Genomic DNA, 19,647 nt, shown 5'->3' on the forward strand with positions numbered 1-19,647 from the left:
TTCTGGGCCTAGGTGTCGTATCTCGATCTCGATACCGACTTCGGGGGACTTAGCCCGCCGTATCCCGTATCTCTGCTTGGGTTCTTTTGGGCTTAAATGCACACAAAGCATAATATTGCATGTCAATTGGTTTAAGGGGTTTATTTATAAACATTTAGTTGGTTTTTTATTTATCTTTAGATTTTAACAAACTCTGCAGACTCTCCGCGAATCGCCGGCGGGCCTCCAAATATTGCTCGGAGACCCATCTCCGGCTCTCCGGCGTAATGCCAAGTGCAGATCGGTCGATTCGTTATGGTTTCAATTTTGGTTTTTGGTGTATTGTATAGCTCCATTTATATAATCAAATTTCCATATAATATATGTGTGTATATATATAAACAATTATATTCCTCGTGTTCACATTTCTTGTGGGTTTTGCTTTTTCTGTTTATATATATATTTCGTTCTTCTGCGCTAAGCTGCGTTTACACACACAAGTTTGCAAATTAATTTCTGTTTTTTTTGGTTTTGGTTGTTGTTGTTGTGGTTTTTATTGGGGGTTTACTCTTCACGGCTTATTTGGTAACTACGCTAAGGTTTTTCATTGTTTTCTTTGCTTTCCTCTTTTACTTTTTTATTTACTTCGTTTTATAATTTCTCTAAACTTCTTATATACTTTGTCTCGTCATGCGTTGTGTATCGGTGTGTGTGGGTGTGTTTTTGAGTGTGTGGGTGTGTCTGTGCGAGAGTGTGTGTGTGTGGATGCCTTTAGCTTTTATTTTTTGGGATCTTGTTATTGTTTTCGATAAGCTTCTGCTTAAATAATCGATTCATCCAGTTCGTTACGTTAATAATTTTACTAAAAACATGGTGTTGTTACTGTTTTGCTTAGTTACTGGCTGTTTTTTGTTTATTTTGTTGTATTTGTTCTTGCTTCTGCATTTGTCTGGTTGTGATTGGTGTTTCTTCGAAATTGTTGTTGTTTTGTTTTCATTTATACTTTATTTAAATCTTATTTTTAGCTTTAATTTATAATTTAAATTTACTTAACGTTTAAAATAATTATCGCTTGCATTTTTGTTTCTCCTCGATTACTTTAAATAATTAAATTAAAAAAATAAAATATATTGTAATATGTTCTTGCTGTAGCTTGTTGTAGCCGTAGCTGTTGTTGTTGCCGTTGCTGCTGCTGCTGTTGCTATTACTGTGGTTGTGTGGGTTTTGTGGTTCATAAACATTACTATTTGTTGCTCTCCATGGACTGTAGGTGTTTCATGGGTGTTTTGTGGGTGTTTCTGGGTGTGGTGTGTGTGTGTTTGTGTGTGGGCATGTAGCAGAGTGGGTGTTTAATAGTATGTCTCCTGCTCCAACCAGCCTCCGGGGTTGCGACGCAAGTAGAAGCGACGGGTCTCGTCATAGATGAAGATGGCCAGCGCGAATGGAATGGCCGGGAACCACCAGACGAGTCTAGGATTGGGTATGGAAAATCATTATTTATATGTCAGTGAAGATTTCCTGCGACTAGGATCACTCACTTCAGGGGGTACATGCGCAGACCCTTCTCCATGCCCGGGCAGTACGAGAGGAACGCGGCCAGCACGGTTTCAAAGACGAGGCCAAAGTTCAAAGCCCAGTTGCGCATGCCCTGCTGGAAGATCGAGTTACGACGCGTCTTACAGATGATCAAATCGGCCCATTGCACAACCACAATCGAGATGAAGAAGGCCGTGTGGCAGGTGTACTCCAAGGTCTTGCGGTCGCGGTAGGTCTGCAGGAATATAGGAAATACAGTCATCAGAATAGTTTCAGATTAATATAATATAGGCTAAAGTTATTTTGTATCTTATAGATTTGTTTTTGGTCTCTTATTTGAATGTTAACATTTTATTTTCTTTTAGCTGTGATCATTAAAATGGTATATAGAATATTTTTTATATGAGTCAGATCCTTTTTAAGGGACATCTGTTATATGTTTTTATTATCGTACAACAAAGTGAAAAAATATTTAATAATAAAATTAAATCTTAGTAAGGTATTCTTTATGATGGTATACGTTGCTTAAAGCATATACATAAGTAAGTAAGCCACTCACCCATTCTTGTCCGTAGGAGTCAGTTAGATCGTTGACAGCCTTCGAGTCCCACATCTTACGAATGCCGAACAGTTTCTTGGGCAAGAAGCCGTTCTCAGCCATGATGACAAAGTACACAAAGAAGCCGGCGGCGGCCTGGATCATGCCGATCTGTCCGTAGGCCATGGAAATCAACCTGGGTTAGTTAAGGGGGCGGGGTGAGGTGGGAAGTGGGGAGAAACAAGCAGATCTCGTTAGACAACTCTCAAAAGCAGGCAACGCTTTTTCTTTTTGTGTGGGGTTTGGTTTGTTTCTCAGGACGCAAGACACTTCTCTTTACGGTTTGGCTAGCGGTAAAGTTTCGGGCATCGGACAGAGACGGGAACATGCGCGGCTTGGCCAAGGTTTTTGTTTGTCGTCGAACATTGAAGGCAGTAAACAAGGTAAATTTGGGGTGGAAAGGCAACAAATGCTTGAAATAAAGCGGTAAACATTTGCACACAGGAAAACAGAGCGAAGAACACGTACAACAAACACAAAACACTTAGGGCGGAACAAAAACCCTGCCCAAGGACCGCAATGCCCGCTGAGTCCTCGATCCGAGTACCAATCCGTACTCGGGGTTAGTCAGTTAGATTGATGTTAGTGCCACTTTACCTTGAAGCTCTTTTATGGATTGTTTAGCAAATGAATGTTTATCGTTTAGATTTAATGGTGTTAGACTTTTTACTCTATATAGCGTGGATAGTGTCTCAGCGAATCTCGTTTTAGTTTGCTGTCGTTTTTACTGAATCTTAAGAGCGCGTAAAAGCAAATCGTACTATTTATATTTGACAAAAAGCGTGAGGGCGCAGAATCGTTTGAATTTCATTGTATTGTTTGGCTTTCTTACAATTTGCTTTGGATGTGGATGTGAAAAGCAAAGTTATTGTTAATGCTTATTGAACATGCGGCTAATTACAGGACATACATACAGTTCTAAACATGCAAGACATTGAAGCGTGCCATTATAACTACGATAGGCGAATGCAGCTCTACAACCTTTTCGTTTACTTACGTTTAAGGAAGTTTCGATAGAAATCAACATAAAACATAAACGCAATCATAAACTTACACTTAAACACAAACTTAAGAGAGATAAACACGTAAGAGTATTGCACACAAAAAATTATAACAAATCTCCGTTGCCATTGTTGTTTAGTTATTCAGTTTACCTATTTTCAGGACAACCTCCCTCACATTCAGACTTACCGCGACTTGGCACTTGGAACCTGATTTCGTAACGAGTCTAGGTAAGATTTGTTATATAACGATCATGTGGTGTATCTAGAACACAACTGAAGCGATTTTCGTTTTGTCGTTGGCTCGAACAAACTCATCTACAAGTAACGCACTAACTGGTCTAAAAGTAACGGCAGAAGCTTCGTTTTTGTGGAGTTTTTGGGTAAGTTTGGTTCAGTCTTTTGCTTGTCTTTGAGCTAGTGGACATAGATCCACTTAACATGGCTCATTTGTTTGATTGTTTGTTGTGTGGGCTGTGTTGTGTTGGGAGTGTTTTTTGTTTATCTTTTATAGTTTATGCAGGTGAGCGTTGCAGCGAGCGAGCGTTTTTCTTTGAACTAACTTCGCTGAATTCTCTAGAAGCAGCTGTTGGGCGTTTTCTCTTTGTGGCACTACGGTTTGCAAAACAGACACTTTTAGATCTGATATGAATTTTGTTCCTGAATAGTTCAAACACACACAATAAATCTGTGTAAAGATCGAAGTTTGTTGTGCGAGTAACACACCACAAATGTAACACTTAGATTTAGGGATTTAAGTGAGGGATATATAAAGGGGTTATTCCATATCAAAACAAAAATATAGTAAAGATCAAGAATTGAAAATTATAACTGAAGGTTTCAAGGGGGCAATTTTTAAAAACTTTTTTGTTTTGAGATTATACGAAAGATAATTTCATTCCACATTGAGAGCTTCTTAGAAAGGAAACGGAAATCAAAGGATCACATAGAAACAGTAACGAAAGAAAACTATGTGAAACACAAAACCAAGGAGAAGAATAGTAATTTTTGATGATCAAGAGTGTGGAATTTAAATTTAAACAAAGAAAAACGCAGGAACGCATCAGCAAACGAACAAACAGTCGCAAGAGTTTCCGGGTGAAATTTGGAATTTAGCATTCGATATTATTGATTTAGACTGGTCGATGATCGGTTGATCTATTGCTTAATTGTTGGCCAAATTACGATGCAAGAAACGCGACCACAACACATCAAACAAAGTTCAAAGTTGGTAAAGTAAAAGATGGTTGCATGTTTGTTCATTTTCTAGTTCTTAACTAATCAACTAAAAGACGGTTAACACTTGGATATTGGATTTTTTGGTTTTTGGTTTCTTTTTTATTTTTTTTTATAAAACCTTAGCGTTAAGTTTTCCTGACCTGCGGTTCACCAAGTTGTCGCGATACGGATCTCTCGGTTGACGCTTCATAATATCGCTCTCGGCTTGCTCGTAAGCGAGTGAAATGGCCGGAATCTTGCGGTATATGGCAATTAATGGTTATTGATTGTTCAGTTATCGGTATTTGTGCAAGTTGCAATTTGGTTAGTTGGTTGTTTGATAATCAAAAGAAAGACATAACAAGAGTTGAAAGAATGTAGGGAAATACAAAGGAAAATCTGATTAAAGTTTACAAATATATATAAAAATATTTGTATAAAAGATTTATATAAATATGCTTGCGGGCGAGTAATAAATACTTGTTCTTTATACGCTAGTTAATATTCACTAATAGATCGTAATAGATAGATAGAGTTCTGAGGGGAGGGCGGGAGGCTGTGTCAAGTAGTACCATCATATGGTATCTGTTGTTGCATGTTGAAAGGTTTTATTGTATCTCTGTGTTTGTTTCTTTGTTAGCTCCCGCGTACTTACGAAGCTATAACTAATCTAGGGCAGAAAGAGCATAGAGCACCCAGTAACAGTAAAATCGATATATAGTAAACAGTAGGTAGGTTGTCAAATGCACAGTTACAGGGTGTATAAGAATGACTTAGAGCTTAAATTGCGCTAGGTCGTTATAAATGTATCATTATTACTAAAGGACAATTTTAGCCTGGATTTTGATTGATATTGATTGAGTTCGATAGGGTTTGAAGGAGGTTTGTGTGAGTGTCGGTCAACTACAACTCAAAAGAAGACGTTTCAATGAATGACTGATTGAGAGTTGGTAGAGAAAGATTAGGGCAAACTCTTGACTGACTGATTGATAGAATGTGCTGAATGATTCGAGTTGACTCTAGATAAGAAGAGAGTCGTGAATGAGTTGATGTCGAGATCGAAAATTTTTCTACCGATAATAATAGTGTAGCATAAGTAGAAACGTACGTATGTTCGATACAATATACAGACTCACTAAATTAACAATAGGCCTGCTCTAGCATAAAGTTAAGTACTAAGATGGAAAGATCTATCACTGAACCCACGGAAAAATAGCTCAAAGATATGGAGGTATTTCTTTGAGCCGAACCCTGAGCTTTTAGAAAAAAACATGATCGCCACTTACCTTCGCATCGCAAATAAAAGGTTCTTCAAACAAAACATAAAAACAAAGATCTGTAGAGCTTCTACAGTAAAACATAGAACCGAAATCATTAAACCAGGTTATCAAGGAATAAATAAGAGTTATAAGCATATTTCCGATATCGGAACGAAGAGATGTATGACCCAAAGTTGTATTTCAAAGCACCTTAAGATCATTGTAGATAAAGAGGAAAAGTGAAAGAGAGCGAAAGTTTACCAAAATTAAGCAGAAAAGTGAAAGGCAAACTAACTGACTTTTTGGCTAACGGGAAAATATTTATATATACTCCTAATCGAATTTACAGATTTTAAAATTTCAAGTGCAAAATTTTCCGAGACCTTGGCCGAATGGCATTCGAAGAATTGTTATTCCGTGTGTCTTCATTGTTAAAAACTTATAAAGAGTTGGAAAAATTCTATTGCGATTATATAATAAATATGTTGCTAAATATATGTAGATATGATTACAATTACATTTATCAGCGTATAATTATTGGATATATTGCATAATTGCACAAACAAATCAAAAATCTTTCAAAATTCCATACATATGACGAAAATACAAAAGGAAAACGTACTTAAAGATTTTTATAAAGTTCTTTCTAAAAACAGTATATATGGTAACCATAGGACCTTCGGGACCAGTGATTAAAGTGTGCTTAGGAAATAGCTTATAAGAAAACTTGGCGGATTCTCTAAGAACACACCATGACCAAGTACAGTATAATAGGTATGTATAAATCCAGATCACTAATCGTTTTGAACTTTACTTTTTACTATCTGAACGGAAATATCAGAGACTAGAAGAATCTGAAGAATGTTCAAGTAAATAAGGGAACATTAAACAGAAGTCGAACGAAAAGCTACCAAATAAAACATTTAACATAAAACATGGAAAAGATTTGTGGAGTTAATCCAAATAATCAACATTCAACCAAGGAATACTTAAGCTAGTTTAAAATATTTTAGTTAGTATATAGAAAGACAGAGATATAGCGGATAATATTGAGATAAAGAGAGTAAAATGATTTTAATATCTTCGACTTGTAGGATAGAAAGAAAGCGTACTCTGATTTTTTGCTTGCTTTAAAGACTTTGGCCGTCCAAAGTACAAATTTAGTTCAATGGTATTCAATTTGCTTTTCATTGCGTGACAAGAGGGAATTATTTGGTGGTTCATAGAGTTGCGGAAGATGCAAAATCTTGATTTGCGTTCGGATATGTGTCTTTTACTTTGATTAGAAATTCAGTTCTTGCTGTTGTTTGTTTGGTTGGTTGGTTGATAGTTGTTCTGGTAATTGTTGTAATTGATTGCAGATCAGCACAGAGCGAAACTTTACCTTTCGTTGACCAGTTTGTCTTGGAAGGGATTCCTCGGCTGGCGTTTCATAATATCGGATTCAGCCGTCTCATAAGCTAAGGAAATGGCTGGCACCTAAACGTGCAAACGATCGTTTGTTGTGGGTTGGTTGTTTATCGTTTGGTAGTTGGTTGAAGTGGGAAAAAATAAATGAAATTAAATACGATAAATTATGGGAACATAAACTCGCTTCTGCTTGAACATCTGCCTGGGATGTGGATTACAAAAACTCTGAAAATTCCGCTGAGCTGAGGGAGCGAACGCTGTTCCATTGAGGTATTGATATCTTAAAGGCTAAATTGCATAACTTAAAACCCCCCTTAAATCGAACTTACGCTGCTGCAGATACTTATTTGGGCAATGCTTGTGGTGTGGAGTGACGAACAGAGTTAAACATAAGATAATGAAAAATTTCGATTGAAATCATAAAATAAAATCAAATGGTTTCGTTCGGGTTAGTCGCTACGAATCGTGTGCAATTGGTAATTTTGATATTATAATTTTGCCAAATTTTACAAACTTAAAATTCATTACAAATGCCAATCAATTTGTCTAATCCAAATAACGTCGAGGAGTGAATCTTACGGTTAACTCAGTGTTAGTTACACCACAAAACGAAAATCGTGAGCGATATGTATCTGATTTTTATTTTTGTGAGAGAATAACGAAATACGACGCACACCAATTAACATTTAGAGCATTTAGAGTATGGCAGATGAAGTCGGTATTCGTTTTGGGCTAAATATTCAAGATCGGGATGATTGAATTGTACATGTGGGAACAGTTGAATGCGTATGTATACACTTTATATATAACTTTCTGGGGCGGAACTTAAGATCGATGGAAAATGGACTTGTACTCGAAATGTACAGAGCAGATGTTATTATGTATAGATGATGTTATATGCATGACGAGCGATCTGCCACCAAATGGACATATGATACAGATATGGGATCTGAGATCTGAGAGGAAAGCTGGTGTGGTGGCCATGTACGAGTGAAAACATTCTTAAGAGTAAGTTGGGTAGTTAGTAAGCCATAAACGTGTCAACGGCTTGTTTAGATGTTTGCGCTGCTTTTCGTTTAGGCCAACTTATTCTAGTACAATCCAGCCACATACACAGAAGACATATGCTATATTATATGGTTTTCTCTTGATTTGCGCTTTTCTTTACTTAAGTCTTGATTTTTCTTTTTAGTAGTTGAGATTAGTGGGTTGGTGAGTGTGTGTGTGTGGTGTGTATTAGTGTGGGGTATAAATTGACTTGATTGGCACCTTGAGTTCACTAATTTATCGTTGAAGGGGTCACGTGGCGGACGCTTCATAATATCGGCTTCGGCGTGTTCGTAGGCCAATGAAATGGCTGGCACCTAGGTATTGGATTATGGCAGGTAGTTACATTAGCAACGGTTTACACAATTTCAAATTCAAATCCATTAATTCAATTCATTTCAAATCGGTTTCAGCCTAGATCTGTGGGTAGCTAGAGGTCGGGTCATGAGATAGAGCACTTAAACTACTCGATAGATAGGTAAATATATAGTTAGCCTAGCACTGGCGGTGTTCTCAAGCTGGATCTTCAACTGGATCGGAGGCTAGCGCGGTGGTTACCTCTCGTTCACCAGGTTATCGATCTCCGGATTGCGCGGCCGGCGCTTCATGATGTCCGCTTCGGGTCCCTCGTAGGCCAGCGATATGGCAGGAATCTGATCGCCAGTGCAGTCAGCCGCACAATTTACGTTCAGAGTGGGTGTTAAACAGGCTAGTTCTTAACAATTAACTGGGGTGGGCTACAACTTTAACATTTAACTTGCTCGAATGGTACTGACTTAATCGCAACATTAACTTTAATCTTCGACGGGGATTTGATTCGGGGCGGACGGCAAAACTCACCATGTCAGTGCCCAGATCGATGCACAGAATCGTCACGGTTCCCAGTGGCAGTGGTATGTCGCAGAGGATGAAGGCCAGGAAGGGCGAGATTTCGGGAATGTTGGAGGTCAGGGTGTAGGCAATGGACTTCTTCAGGTTATCGAAGATCAGGCGACCCTCCTCCACACCAGTCACAATGGAGGCGAAGTTGTCGTCCAGCAGAATCATGTCAGCAGCCTGCGCAGGATCACATAGTTAATTTAGGCATTCGGAAAAACACAACAATATCAAATCCACATTGCGCCATCTCTCACTTACTACAAGTCTGTCATAAACCAAAAACATGAGCTCATGCAGAAAGGAAAATAAGATGGTATTTTCCCACACATATAAAACGTTTTCAACAAAATCCCTTCTTTGGTTATAATAAGAAATACAGCCTATCGCTTTGATAAAAAACCATATTAAATGTTAATATGAAATCGGAAATGTATGGATACGAAAAATATCACGCTCATTTGTAAATTTAGTTTCGAATTGATTCCTAATAGATGACCAATTTCGGTGATATTTTTAACCCGAGTCAATTGGCACTATTATAAACTGATCTCTTACCTGCTTGGACACATCAGAACCGGCGATACCCATGGCAACACCAATGTCAGCTTTCTTCAGAGCCGGAGAATCGTTGACACCATCACCAGTCACGGCCACAATGGCGCCCATGCGTTGGCAACCCTCTACAATGATCAGTTTCTGCTGGGGCGAGGTACGGGCGAATACGATTTCGGTGTGGTAGCGGAGGATCTCATCCAGCTGGTCGCTGGACACATCACGCAGCTCAGCGCCGTGGACGACGGCGGCCTTGGCCTCACGGGGGTTCACCTCGGAGATGGGGATGTTCAAACGCTGGGCAATGTCCTCGACGGTCTCATTGCCCTCGGAGATGATACCGACAGACTTGGCGATGGCCTTGGCAGTGATCGGGTGATCGCCGGTGACCATGATGACCTTGATACCGGCCGATCGGCACTTGGCCACGGCATCGGGCACGGCGGCACGGGGAGGATCAATCATGGACATGAGACCGACGAATCGGAGGTTATCGATGGGGAAGTTAATGTCGTCGGTGTTGAACTTGAAGCCGGAGGGATACTTGTCGGAGGGCAGCATAAAGTCACAGAAACCGAGCACACGCTCACCCAGTCCTCCGAGTTCCATGTAGGCATTGTTGAATGCCTCCTTCATCTCCTCATCCAGGACCTTTTCCTTGCCGTTGATGAAGATGGTGGAGCAGCGCTCCAGGATACGCTCGGGAGCTCCCTTCATTACGAGCAAGTAACGGGGGTCGTTGGCATCCTCGCACTCATGGATGGACACCTGGTATTTGTTGGTGGAGTTGAACGGCACCTCGGCAATCTTCTTATTGCGCTTGCGAATGTTCATCACGTCGCCCAGGGCCAGTTCCATGCACTTGAGCAGAGCAGCCTCGGAGGCATCTCCACTGACTTCTTTCTTGAGGATGGGTACGCCATCTTGGCCTCCCTTGAACTCGGCACGGTTACAGAGAGTGGCAATGCGAGAGAGCGCCTTGAATCCAGGGCTGGTTCTATCGTATTGAACACCCGACTGATCCTCGGTGGTGTCGGCCTCGATGATCTGGTTGTCGAACCACATGTGAGCGACCGTCATTCGGTTCTGGGTGAGGGTGCCGGTCTTATCGGAGCAGATGGTCGATGTGGAGCCAAGGGTCTCCACGGCCTCCAGATTCTTTACCAGACAGTTCTTGGAGGCCATACGCTTGGCGGTGAGGGTCAGGCACACAGTGACGGTGGCCAGCAGACCCTCGGGCACGTTGGCGACGATGATGCCAATCAAGAAGATGACAGCGTCCAGCCAGTGGTAGCCCAGGATGAAGGCAATCACGAAGAAGGTGACGCCCAGGAACACGGCCACGCCGGTAATCAGGTGGATGAAATGGTGGATCTCCTTGGCAATGGGCGTCTCGCCGGTGTCCAGACCGGAGGCGAGGCCAGCAATGCGGCCCATGACGGTGTGATCGCCACAGCTGATGACCACACCCTTGGCAGTGCCCTCGACGGCGTTGGTGGAGAAGAAGGCCAGATTCTTGGTCTCCAGCGGATTCTCATGGGTGAACTCGGCGCCACGGGATTGCGGCTCCGACTCGCCGGTCAGCGAGGAGTTGTCCACCTTGAAGGTGCGCGCCTCGATGATGCGGATGTCAGCGGGGATACGGTCGCCGAACTTCACCTCAACGACATCGCCCAGGACGAGATCCTCAGCGCGCAGCGTGAGTTTCTCGCCCTCGCGGATGACGGTGGCGAACTGGGGTACCATGTTCTTGAACGATTCCATGATCTTAGAACTTTTCGATTCCTGCAGGACACAACACAGTACTGTTAGTAACCCCCTTCTCCGATGCCCAGATTTTGTGCGAAACCTACCTGATAGTATGAGAAAATGCCCGTCACAATGACGACAGCGGAAAGTACAATACCCAGATACAAATTATCGTCGGCCGGCTCCTCGCTGGTGCTGGCCTGGATAGAATAGGCCACGAAGCAGAGAATAGCACCGATCCACAGCAACATGGCGAAGCCACCGAACAGGTTCTTACAGAACTTCACCCATTCGGGTGTCTGCTTGGGTGGCGTCAGCGCATTGGGACCATCGCGCTCCAAGTTCTCCTTGGCCTTGGCGTGACTTAGACCCTGCGGGAGATCATAGATCGTGGTTCACATATCTGCTACTCGATACCACCTGCCAAAGAGTGCACTTACATTCTCGGGATGTGTCTGAAAGCGCTGATACAATTCCTCAGGAGTGATTTTATGAAAATCGATATCCAACTCCTGTTTGAGATCATCTAAATTCTCCTTTTTATTAACTTTGGCCGGCATCTTGCGTCTTGACTGTTGAGTTTCGAAAGATAATATATTAGTGGACGAAATTAGTGGTTTACTGCAGCGATAGACCCATAAGCCGACACATTATTCGATTTACTTCATGCCTTGGTTAGGCCTTCGAAAAGGCGTAGAGTGTTCACCATAGCTCAGAGTGTTTGGAGTTGGTTAAAGAGTGAAGGGAAAGATTCCAATAGAAAAGGTAAGGTCTCAAGAAACCTTCGATAGAGTACACGCCGTTTACCATTAAGAGTGAGGGATAAGTTCAGTTTAACCGGTACCCTTTGTTAACTACTTACCCCAGTGATTTACAACCTGTCAAAGCATTTTCAAAACCCGTGCACGGGGATGTTATCGAGTGGGGCGAACCCATTCCGAAATGAGTTCGAGCGTGAGAATATTCAAAACGACCGCTCTATACGTAAAGCTCTAGTAATCTAAGGCATGCGAAATGCGCGCTAAATGACGCTCTCGATCGAAATGAGCAGAGCACGTAAATGAATTGAGGTGCACAAAACAAAACGACAGGCAATTATACAAACATTTGTTTCGCACATATATTACGTATACAAAACAAAAGAAATTAAAAAGGAAAGACAACAAAAAACAGAAAAAATGAATGAAAATTAACTTTTCCTATATAGCAGCTAAAAATATATATTTACTATGCATTAGCTGACCTCGGAAGCCTTTGAAATAGCCAAAGAAAAAAAAAATAGGAAAAACGAAACATGAAAATAAAATAAAATGGATTCGGATATTATATTATATTTAGTCCTAGCAGCTGTCTAGCGTCTGGCATTCTATCTTTAACAGTGTCTATAAGTGTTTCTCTTTTTCGAAAAGCACACAGAATGGCTCTCTGACGTCATTGTTGGGGTTGCCATGCAATCAAGGCAAAAAACAAACAAATTAAACTACTGGTCATTTGGAAATTTTTGAAAACCGGCATAAAACTGTTTTCTATCAATATTAAAAAATTCCAGGAAATATTTTCTTGAACATAAAGAGCTACACTTGAGTGGCTAGCCAATGGAGGATGGAAAATATTCAAGGAAAATCAGAAATTGCCATATTTATGGCATAATTATTATTGGCCACCGTTATACATAGCGAAGCATACCTATTTATAGCTGCTGTAAACATTTCGCCGATTCTTTTTAAATGTCAACCGCACTCGGTAAATGCCATTGGAAACATGCCCAAAATCTAACAAATATAATAAATAATAAGTGCAATTATAGACCAGGAAAAGGGAAATCGACGGGAACGGAATGGGTTAGTAAGGCGCATAAAATCGAAAGGAAAGCAGAGTGTGTGAAAAGTGAAAAGCATAAATAATGTGGATGTGAGATGTGTAAATGTACACTGTGCATGTGAGTGAGGAAAATTCGATTTACCTTGTACTGGCCATCGGCTGTGCGATTGTCGTCATCGGTGGCTATAACCGTGGCGACTCGATAGGAGTCCGCTCTCCCATGCTACTCGCATGAAGGTTCGGTTTTGGTTGGGTTTTGGTGGGTTGGTGGTTCGATTGGTTGTTGGGTGGTGTTTGATTGATGATGTCGATGATGGGCGAACAAAATAACGTATTTACGGGGAAGAGATAAAAATCAAAAATCGAAAAGAACGAAAAACGAGCATAAACAAATGCAAGACGTACACTATGAATATGACTATAATATTAAAACAAGAGAGTCATTTACTATCCTTGATAAAGTGATAAATGATATATTTATAACAAAAAGACTTAAAAAGAAATATGATATAATCTTTCTTTTTTTTATGTGATGTGATATTCTAAGATATCATTGTATTATTTTCACTTTTTTCAGGGCTAGCAAATACTCGAGCTATAAGGTATACATAAAATAACCAAAAATATGATGCATATGTTTGGATGATGCAAAAATACTACAAATAAACTTATGCAATACGATGATAAACATTAATATGATAGGGCATGATGCATACAGTAATTCTAAACTAAGACTAAATAAGTTTCAGGGGTTTGCGGTTTTCGTTGGCCTGGCAACCCGCAAATTGTTTTGATGATTCAGCGCAAAAGGGAAAATGGGAAACTTCGCCAGGCTGCCAAAGGACAATGAATCATGTGTTATACATAGACTTCCAATAGAAAGGCTTTCCAGCGAGTGGTAGCCAAAATTCGACCTCATAATGGATCGGGGAGCGTTATCTCCAGTGCGTCGTGACTCATTCGTGGTGCGCTCCAATATTAGTTTAGAAAACAAACAAAAAAGCCAAGTGAGGAGCGCACCCGTCAGCGAAAAAGAGCTCAAATGATATGCAATATAAACACCAGACTGCGATTTGTTTGGCCGTGCAAACTGAGGGGTCGAAAGAAATCAAATCAAATTAAATTAATTAAAAATACGAATGTCTCGAGAGAAAAGTATGTATACACCAATAAATGCGAGGGCGATGGCGAGGGGAAAAGCGAGAACGCAAACCTGTCGCGTTCACATGGCAGCCAACTTGCGGGTATATTCGACTATACTCGAGAATCTTACGCTTTGTTTGGCGTTGCTTTTTCGGCCTGGCGTGTCTTGATTTATTTATTTTCATTATATTTTATATGTGCTTTTGCTTTCAATTTTTCTTTATTTTCTTCGGTTCAATTGAGAACGCAACGATAGCATGAAATAAATCGAACCGAGAATCGGGTCTACGGGAAATGGCACTGAAAGGTTTCTCTACTTTTTGGCTTACGCACTGTGGCAAGTGTTCAAACAACTATCGATCTGCCTGCGCGGCGGCGTTTGTATCTTTTATCTCTGCGTCGCTGGTTTCCCTCTCTCTAAGATTCCCTCTCAAGTGCTAGACAATCTGATAAGGGGATTAAAGTTAAGTCAACGAAATGGATTAGAATGATTCTTAGTGGTAATACTAACTTAGGCTTACATACTAGACCTACGGCTAGGAAGTGCAAAACAATTGTTGGCCCTGACTTTGGGCGGCGGAAAGCGCCTGGTTTTCCCACAATAACGCTAATTTCGATTTTTCTACACAAATTAATTCAACTTAATCGCGCTTTTCATGCTTCAATTGATCCGAAACAATGCCAAGTGGCACAGCTTGTGGAAACAAGGGTATGGGTTTGTGTTTGGTTTCGGGGTCCAGGATGGAGATCGAGGCGATATATATAAATCAAAATGCGACAATGGCCGGGCGGCCACAGCCACAGAAAAGCTTACATAACCCAGCGAAATGGAAAATGGCAAACTGAGAACTGAGAACTGAAAACTGCAAACTGTGAGCTGCCAGCGAGCCAATTAGGCGAACAGATACAAATGTATCTGTGGCTGGGCTCCAGCTGCTTCCCCTCTGGACAGAACAGAACAGAATAGAACAGAACGGTTTGCACACATTTCGCCGCAAACCATTTGGCATTTGAACTTGAATATCAATTTACAACAAGTCAGCGGTTCGCAGGGAAAGAGCGGTGCACCGAATTGACGTGCTAATTGTTCAATCAATGCAAAAAAGCCAAAGCAAAAGTATCTGGGAAATATGTAGAGCTGTAAAGCTGGCGGGCGTAGCCGAAAACGAGCGATTTGAGCCGCAAACAAATTGTCGCCACATCGCTTTCATTCGAAGGTGCATTCGCCGGCAGGTGAGTGGAAGTTCGGATTTAACCAGTTTCAAACCAGATCGAAGCGGCTTAATCGCTCAGGTGTCCGATTCCGATTAATAGAACACAATGCATTCGACTCGGAAATCGAAACTGTTTTCCCTAGGCTCGTTTTCCCCGCCAGACCCCAAAAACAAACCAAATAATAAAGATTCCAACGGGCAAACCAGTTTTATAGGACGTGATAAGTTATCGTGTCTGGTATCGCGTATCTGAGAAATGCATTTTCACTCCGGCTATCTGTGAACTCGACTTGTTTTTTATGAACCCCTGGTAATCCAGGTGAGCTTAGCTCGCTAATGATCTCAGTTCCCGGAGTGTTCAATTTAGAGATTATTAGCAATTCGCCGCTAATTGTCTGCTTAATTTTCGCACGTTTTGCATGCTCTGTTTGTAGAACTCAAGCCCCTGAAGCCCCTCTTTTTACAGACCCATAAAGGTCTCAGTTTCTTATCACAACCCCTCCTTACAACTAAGACAAGGGCGAGTTATGTAACCATGATGGGAGATTTCAGAAACCTAAGGTAAAAGTTAACTTAAATTAATCATGCTCACGTTGGTCAAGGTAAATTATAAATGATTGAGGGAAATACGTAAATGGGGTGAATTGTTTCTGAGCTCGTCAGCTTTGATTACCCACCTGAGCACTCATAGTGCGGATTCTTGTTTAAACTTATTAGAGGCGAGACAGTTAAACGATCAACAAACAAAATGCAAACGGCGAAGACGGCAAATAAAACACGAGTATAAGATAAACGGGAAAATAAAATCAAATAAAAAGACAACTGAAATGAGAAAATTAAAAGTTAGAATAGTTCGAAAAGGGCAAGATTAAAGGGGGGGGGCGAAAACGGTAAAAACGACTCGAGCTTATGCAACAATCCACAGGATACGCGGGCGCTGGAAGGACGAGGCGGAGGAGCAGCAAGTGGACCGCTGGAAGGCCACGGAGTCACGGGAAAGTGTGTGTGGAAGTGGAAGTGGACAATGGAAGCGTGTGGGAATGCAGGCGGGCTGCAGTTTCCAGGATGCCGAATAACGGCACATGGCCAATAGAGAGTCTGATACTGAAAGAGAGCACGAGTTCCGAAAGTGAGCGAGCTTAACGGTAAACAGCGCAGTGAGAGAGCCATTTATTAGGGGCGCGCAATCTCGAAAAGAGCGGCAGGAAAATGCTCGAAAATTTTCCAAGACTTTTTCCTGCCCCTCTTTTTTTTATGCTGTGTGCGGAATTATGAAATCGCCTGGCGGGGGGTCCCAAATCGCCATACAGCTCTATATTCCACTCATTCGTTTGGGGGGTGGCCAGGAAATTACTGCTATTCCAAAATGTAAATCGCGTCAATTGAATCTAAACGATTTCATTGCCACAAAAGTACGTCAGACGACAGCGACGCGGAGGAAACGGACGGACGGACAGGAAAAAAAGCGAAAGACGGACGGACGGACGGACATGCGTTTTTGGCTTGCCATGAACGCCAAATTGAATGCCAAGTCAAAAGGAGGAAAAACATTATTTCTGCATTTCTTCTCTCTCCCCAAAGAGCACACACTAAATCACTCTAGATCACTCGAACACTGTCAGATCCGTCTGAAAAATGCATCTTTCCCATATGCCCCCCGGGAAAATGCCTCGGCACACAGTTCTTTTCGATCTCAGCTCTCTCTTCAGATGGTTACAAATGTATATATCCATTACGCCAGGCATGAAGTTTTGGAAAAATCGATTCCGTACAAGGACGTTGTCGTTTTCTCGACGCCCCTAAGGGGGTGGTGGGTGGTCGGTGGGTCGGTAGGCGCTGCAGTTGAGCAGACATGGAAAGTTCTTGGTTTCTTTTTCATTCTTTCATTTTTTTTTTTTTTGCTTTTTTCTACCTTTTACACGTTTGGGTGCTATTACACAATTTTTGCGCTTGGCGTTGCGAATTCTGTTTTGGGGGCTTTCGCAGAAAACTACCCCGTTAGCAGTATTGAACTTGTTTTCAGCACTAGAACCGATTCGCGTTGGAACGAGGCAAATACAACAAATACTGATCACACACGCTCGCCGATGGGCTATACGTAATCCTAGCGTCTTTCGTCGAACGAGAGGAGTTAGTCCTGTGCCGTGCTTCCTCTTCTCGAGCTGGACTCAATCGATGCACACTTATTGTGTAAGCAGAGCAGCGGAGCACACACCAGCGCCGAGGGGGCGGGCGGGCGGCGGGGGAGCAGAGCTGTACTGTACCACCCGACAAATAGACGAGATAGCGGCTGCCAGTTGGACCTTTCTTTCTTTGGATTCGCCGTTCGACTGAAACTTTTCGGCGCGCCGCGAGTGGTTAAGCTTTCTCGATTCTCGGGTGGACGGAACGTTCTGCCGACGTCGGCGTCGCGGCGAGAGCTTTCGCCAGCAGATGTTACTCGGCAGCCCCAAATGCTCTCCTACACTCGTCGAAAAATTAACCCACGTTTTGGGGTAGTGTCGACTGAGATTCAAGGTGTTTGCTGACTAACTACCAACCAATAACTACTTAGCAATCTTGGCATCTCATTTATTTAAGCTTTTTTCTTTTACATTTTCCATCATAAATAACAATATAGTTGACCTACTTTCTCTAAGACGACTTACATTTTTCATTTGAAAAAGAATATTGCTTCTCATACTTTTTCTAATTTTCTATGAAAATTCGGGTTCATCCTTGAAAATAGTCTCTAAATAGTTTTGTCCATCTGAACTTAGCTTCAGCTTTATAGATGTTAAACTTAGAAACCCCTTGTTGTTTGTATTATATTGTGAAGTTTTTTTGATTTCCTTATTGCATAAAATCCGACTTACTCTTCTTGGGAAGTGCGTCAAAATCACTATTAATATGCCTGTAACTCATAGGGTAAGACGATACATTGACATGAATATTTCCTCCCGAGCTACAAAGTTATTCGGAACAGCTACTAAAAACTGTGTTTGAAAAATAATTCGAATTGCTTATAAGGGTCGGTAAAAGGTTCGGTTGCGCATTTAAAATAAAAATTTGATGTTTTCTAAAAATGATTTCTACATATTTTCTACCTATGAGTCTTGTTTTAATTCTATCTTTATTTGAGAACAATGTTCTCAGTTTACAGATTTAAACTAGATGAAGGATTTGTTTGAAAAGACTGCTTTAGATGGAGCTGAAGAATTTATTTTCTTACAAAGAATTTTAGGCTTCCCTTTTTTTTCTAGTGTAGCCTCTCGTGCGAAAAGTGCACAGTGGCGGAGAGCTTTCCAGCCGAAAAATCTATGGCAGTGTGACAAGTGAGGCAGGCAATGGGCGAGAAGAGCGGCATGGAGAGCGAGCACTTCGAAACTGGAGCAGCGGGAGAAGAAGAGGGGGTGGGAGAGGGGCGGCAGAGAGTGCTAGGGGTTGGCTGCGCAGCTCCGAGCAGCGGAATGTATGTCAGTTGGAGAGAGGGGAGGGCGGCGGAGAATGTGGGGACGGGTACAAAAGAGGGGTGGCAAGAGAGCAAGAGGAGCCCCAGAGAGATAGAGAGCGAAAATCTACATAAATTGTATAACGAAAACAAAGCGTTTGATAAAAAGGGCAGGCCAACAACTTTGGCATTTCGGAACAGCCGCCTTATCGAGCCCTTGCATGACGTCACTCCAGCAGTACCCATCCCCCAAAAGTGATGACAATTACTCAGACCAGGATTCAATATTCAGCTAGATGGACAACCCCCGGGGCCAAGTAGAGAACCTCCCCGGCAAATCAGTGTGGCACGCTAGGAAAACCATATTCCCATATTTAATAATCCATACTCAATCTAAGAAACCCAGGTCCCCCATATCACTTATACCAATCCATGTAGGGATGGTTCTAGCCGTGACTCCAAGTTTTTCCTATTCTTACTTAACGCACTTATAGGCAAAGTGGCCGGGGATGCGGGTGAAATGACAACCCGACTGGCTTAAGGACTCAAGTAATTTCCTTTTCGGACCTTGAGTCTATTTCGGGTCCCTTGTAACTAGAGTTTAATTACACGTAATGTTGCCAACACAGATACAAAAAAATCACATGGATACGCACTTGGTCAGTAAGTAATACACTGCGGAAGAAGCTTGTTATAAAGCTATCATGGGGGTTTTAACTAAAAACTTATAAGTTTTCGAAGTTTGAAAAAACTATTACTTAAGACGTTGATTGATATAAACAAAACCATTTACTCATGAAAACACATAATA

General features: G+C 41.6%; 1 protein-coding gene across 6 annotated transcripts; it reads right to left on the bottom strand.

Moving 5' to 3' along the window:
• On the bottom strand, nt 1-17,739 carry LOC119559749 (sodium/potassium-transporting ATPase subunit alpha). Of its 6 annotated transcripts, XM_037872814.1 has the most exons (11): nt 17,319-17,739; nt 16,084-16,228; nt 13,192-13,272; nt 11,669-11,800; nt 11,333-11,599; nt 9,483-11,264; nt 8,889-9,104; nt 8,271-8,365; nt 2,075-2,249; nt 1,518-1,750; nt 1-1,449 (listed from the first exon to the last, which is right to left on the bottom strand). In XM_037872814.1, the coding sequence occupies exons 2-11, from the start codon at nt 16,093-16,095 to the stop codon at nt 1,329-1,331; spliced, it is 3,114 nt and encodes a 1,037-aa protein (XP_037728742.1). In that variant the 5' UTR covers nt 16,096-16,228; nt 17,319-17,739; the 3' UTR covers nt 1-1,328. The 6 variants fall into 6 exon arrangements, with proteins under 6 accessions (XP_037728742.1, XP_037728744.1, XP_037728745.1 ...); XM_037872816.1 differs by lacking the exons at nt 13,192-13,272; nt 16,084-16,228; XM_037872817.1 differs by lacking the exons at nt 13,192-13,272; nt 16,084-16,228; nt 17,319-17,739 and adding an exon at nt 14,526-14,638.
• Nucleotides 17,740-19,647: the final 1,908 nt, after the last annotated feature.

Source organism: Drosophila subpulchrella, unplaced genomic scaffold (genome assembly GCF_014743375.2).
Source record: "Drosophila subpulchrella strain 33 F10 #4 breed RU33 unplaced genomic scaffold, RU_Dsub_v1.1 Primary Assembly Seq354, whole genome shotgun sequence".
Classification (NCBI taxonomy): domain Eukaryota; kingdom Metazoa; phylum Arthropoda; class Insecta; order Diptera; family Drosophilidae; genus Drosophila; species Drosophila subpulchrella.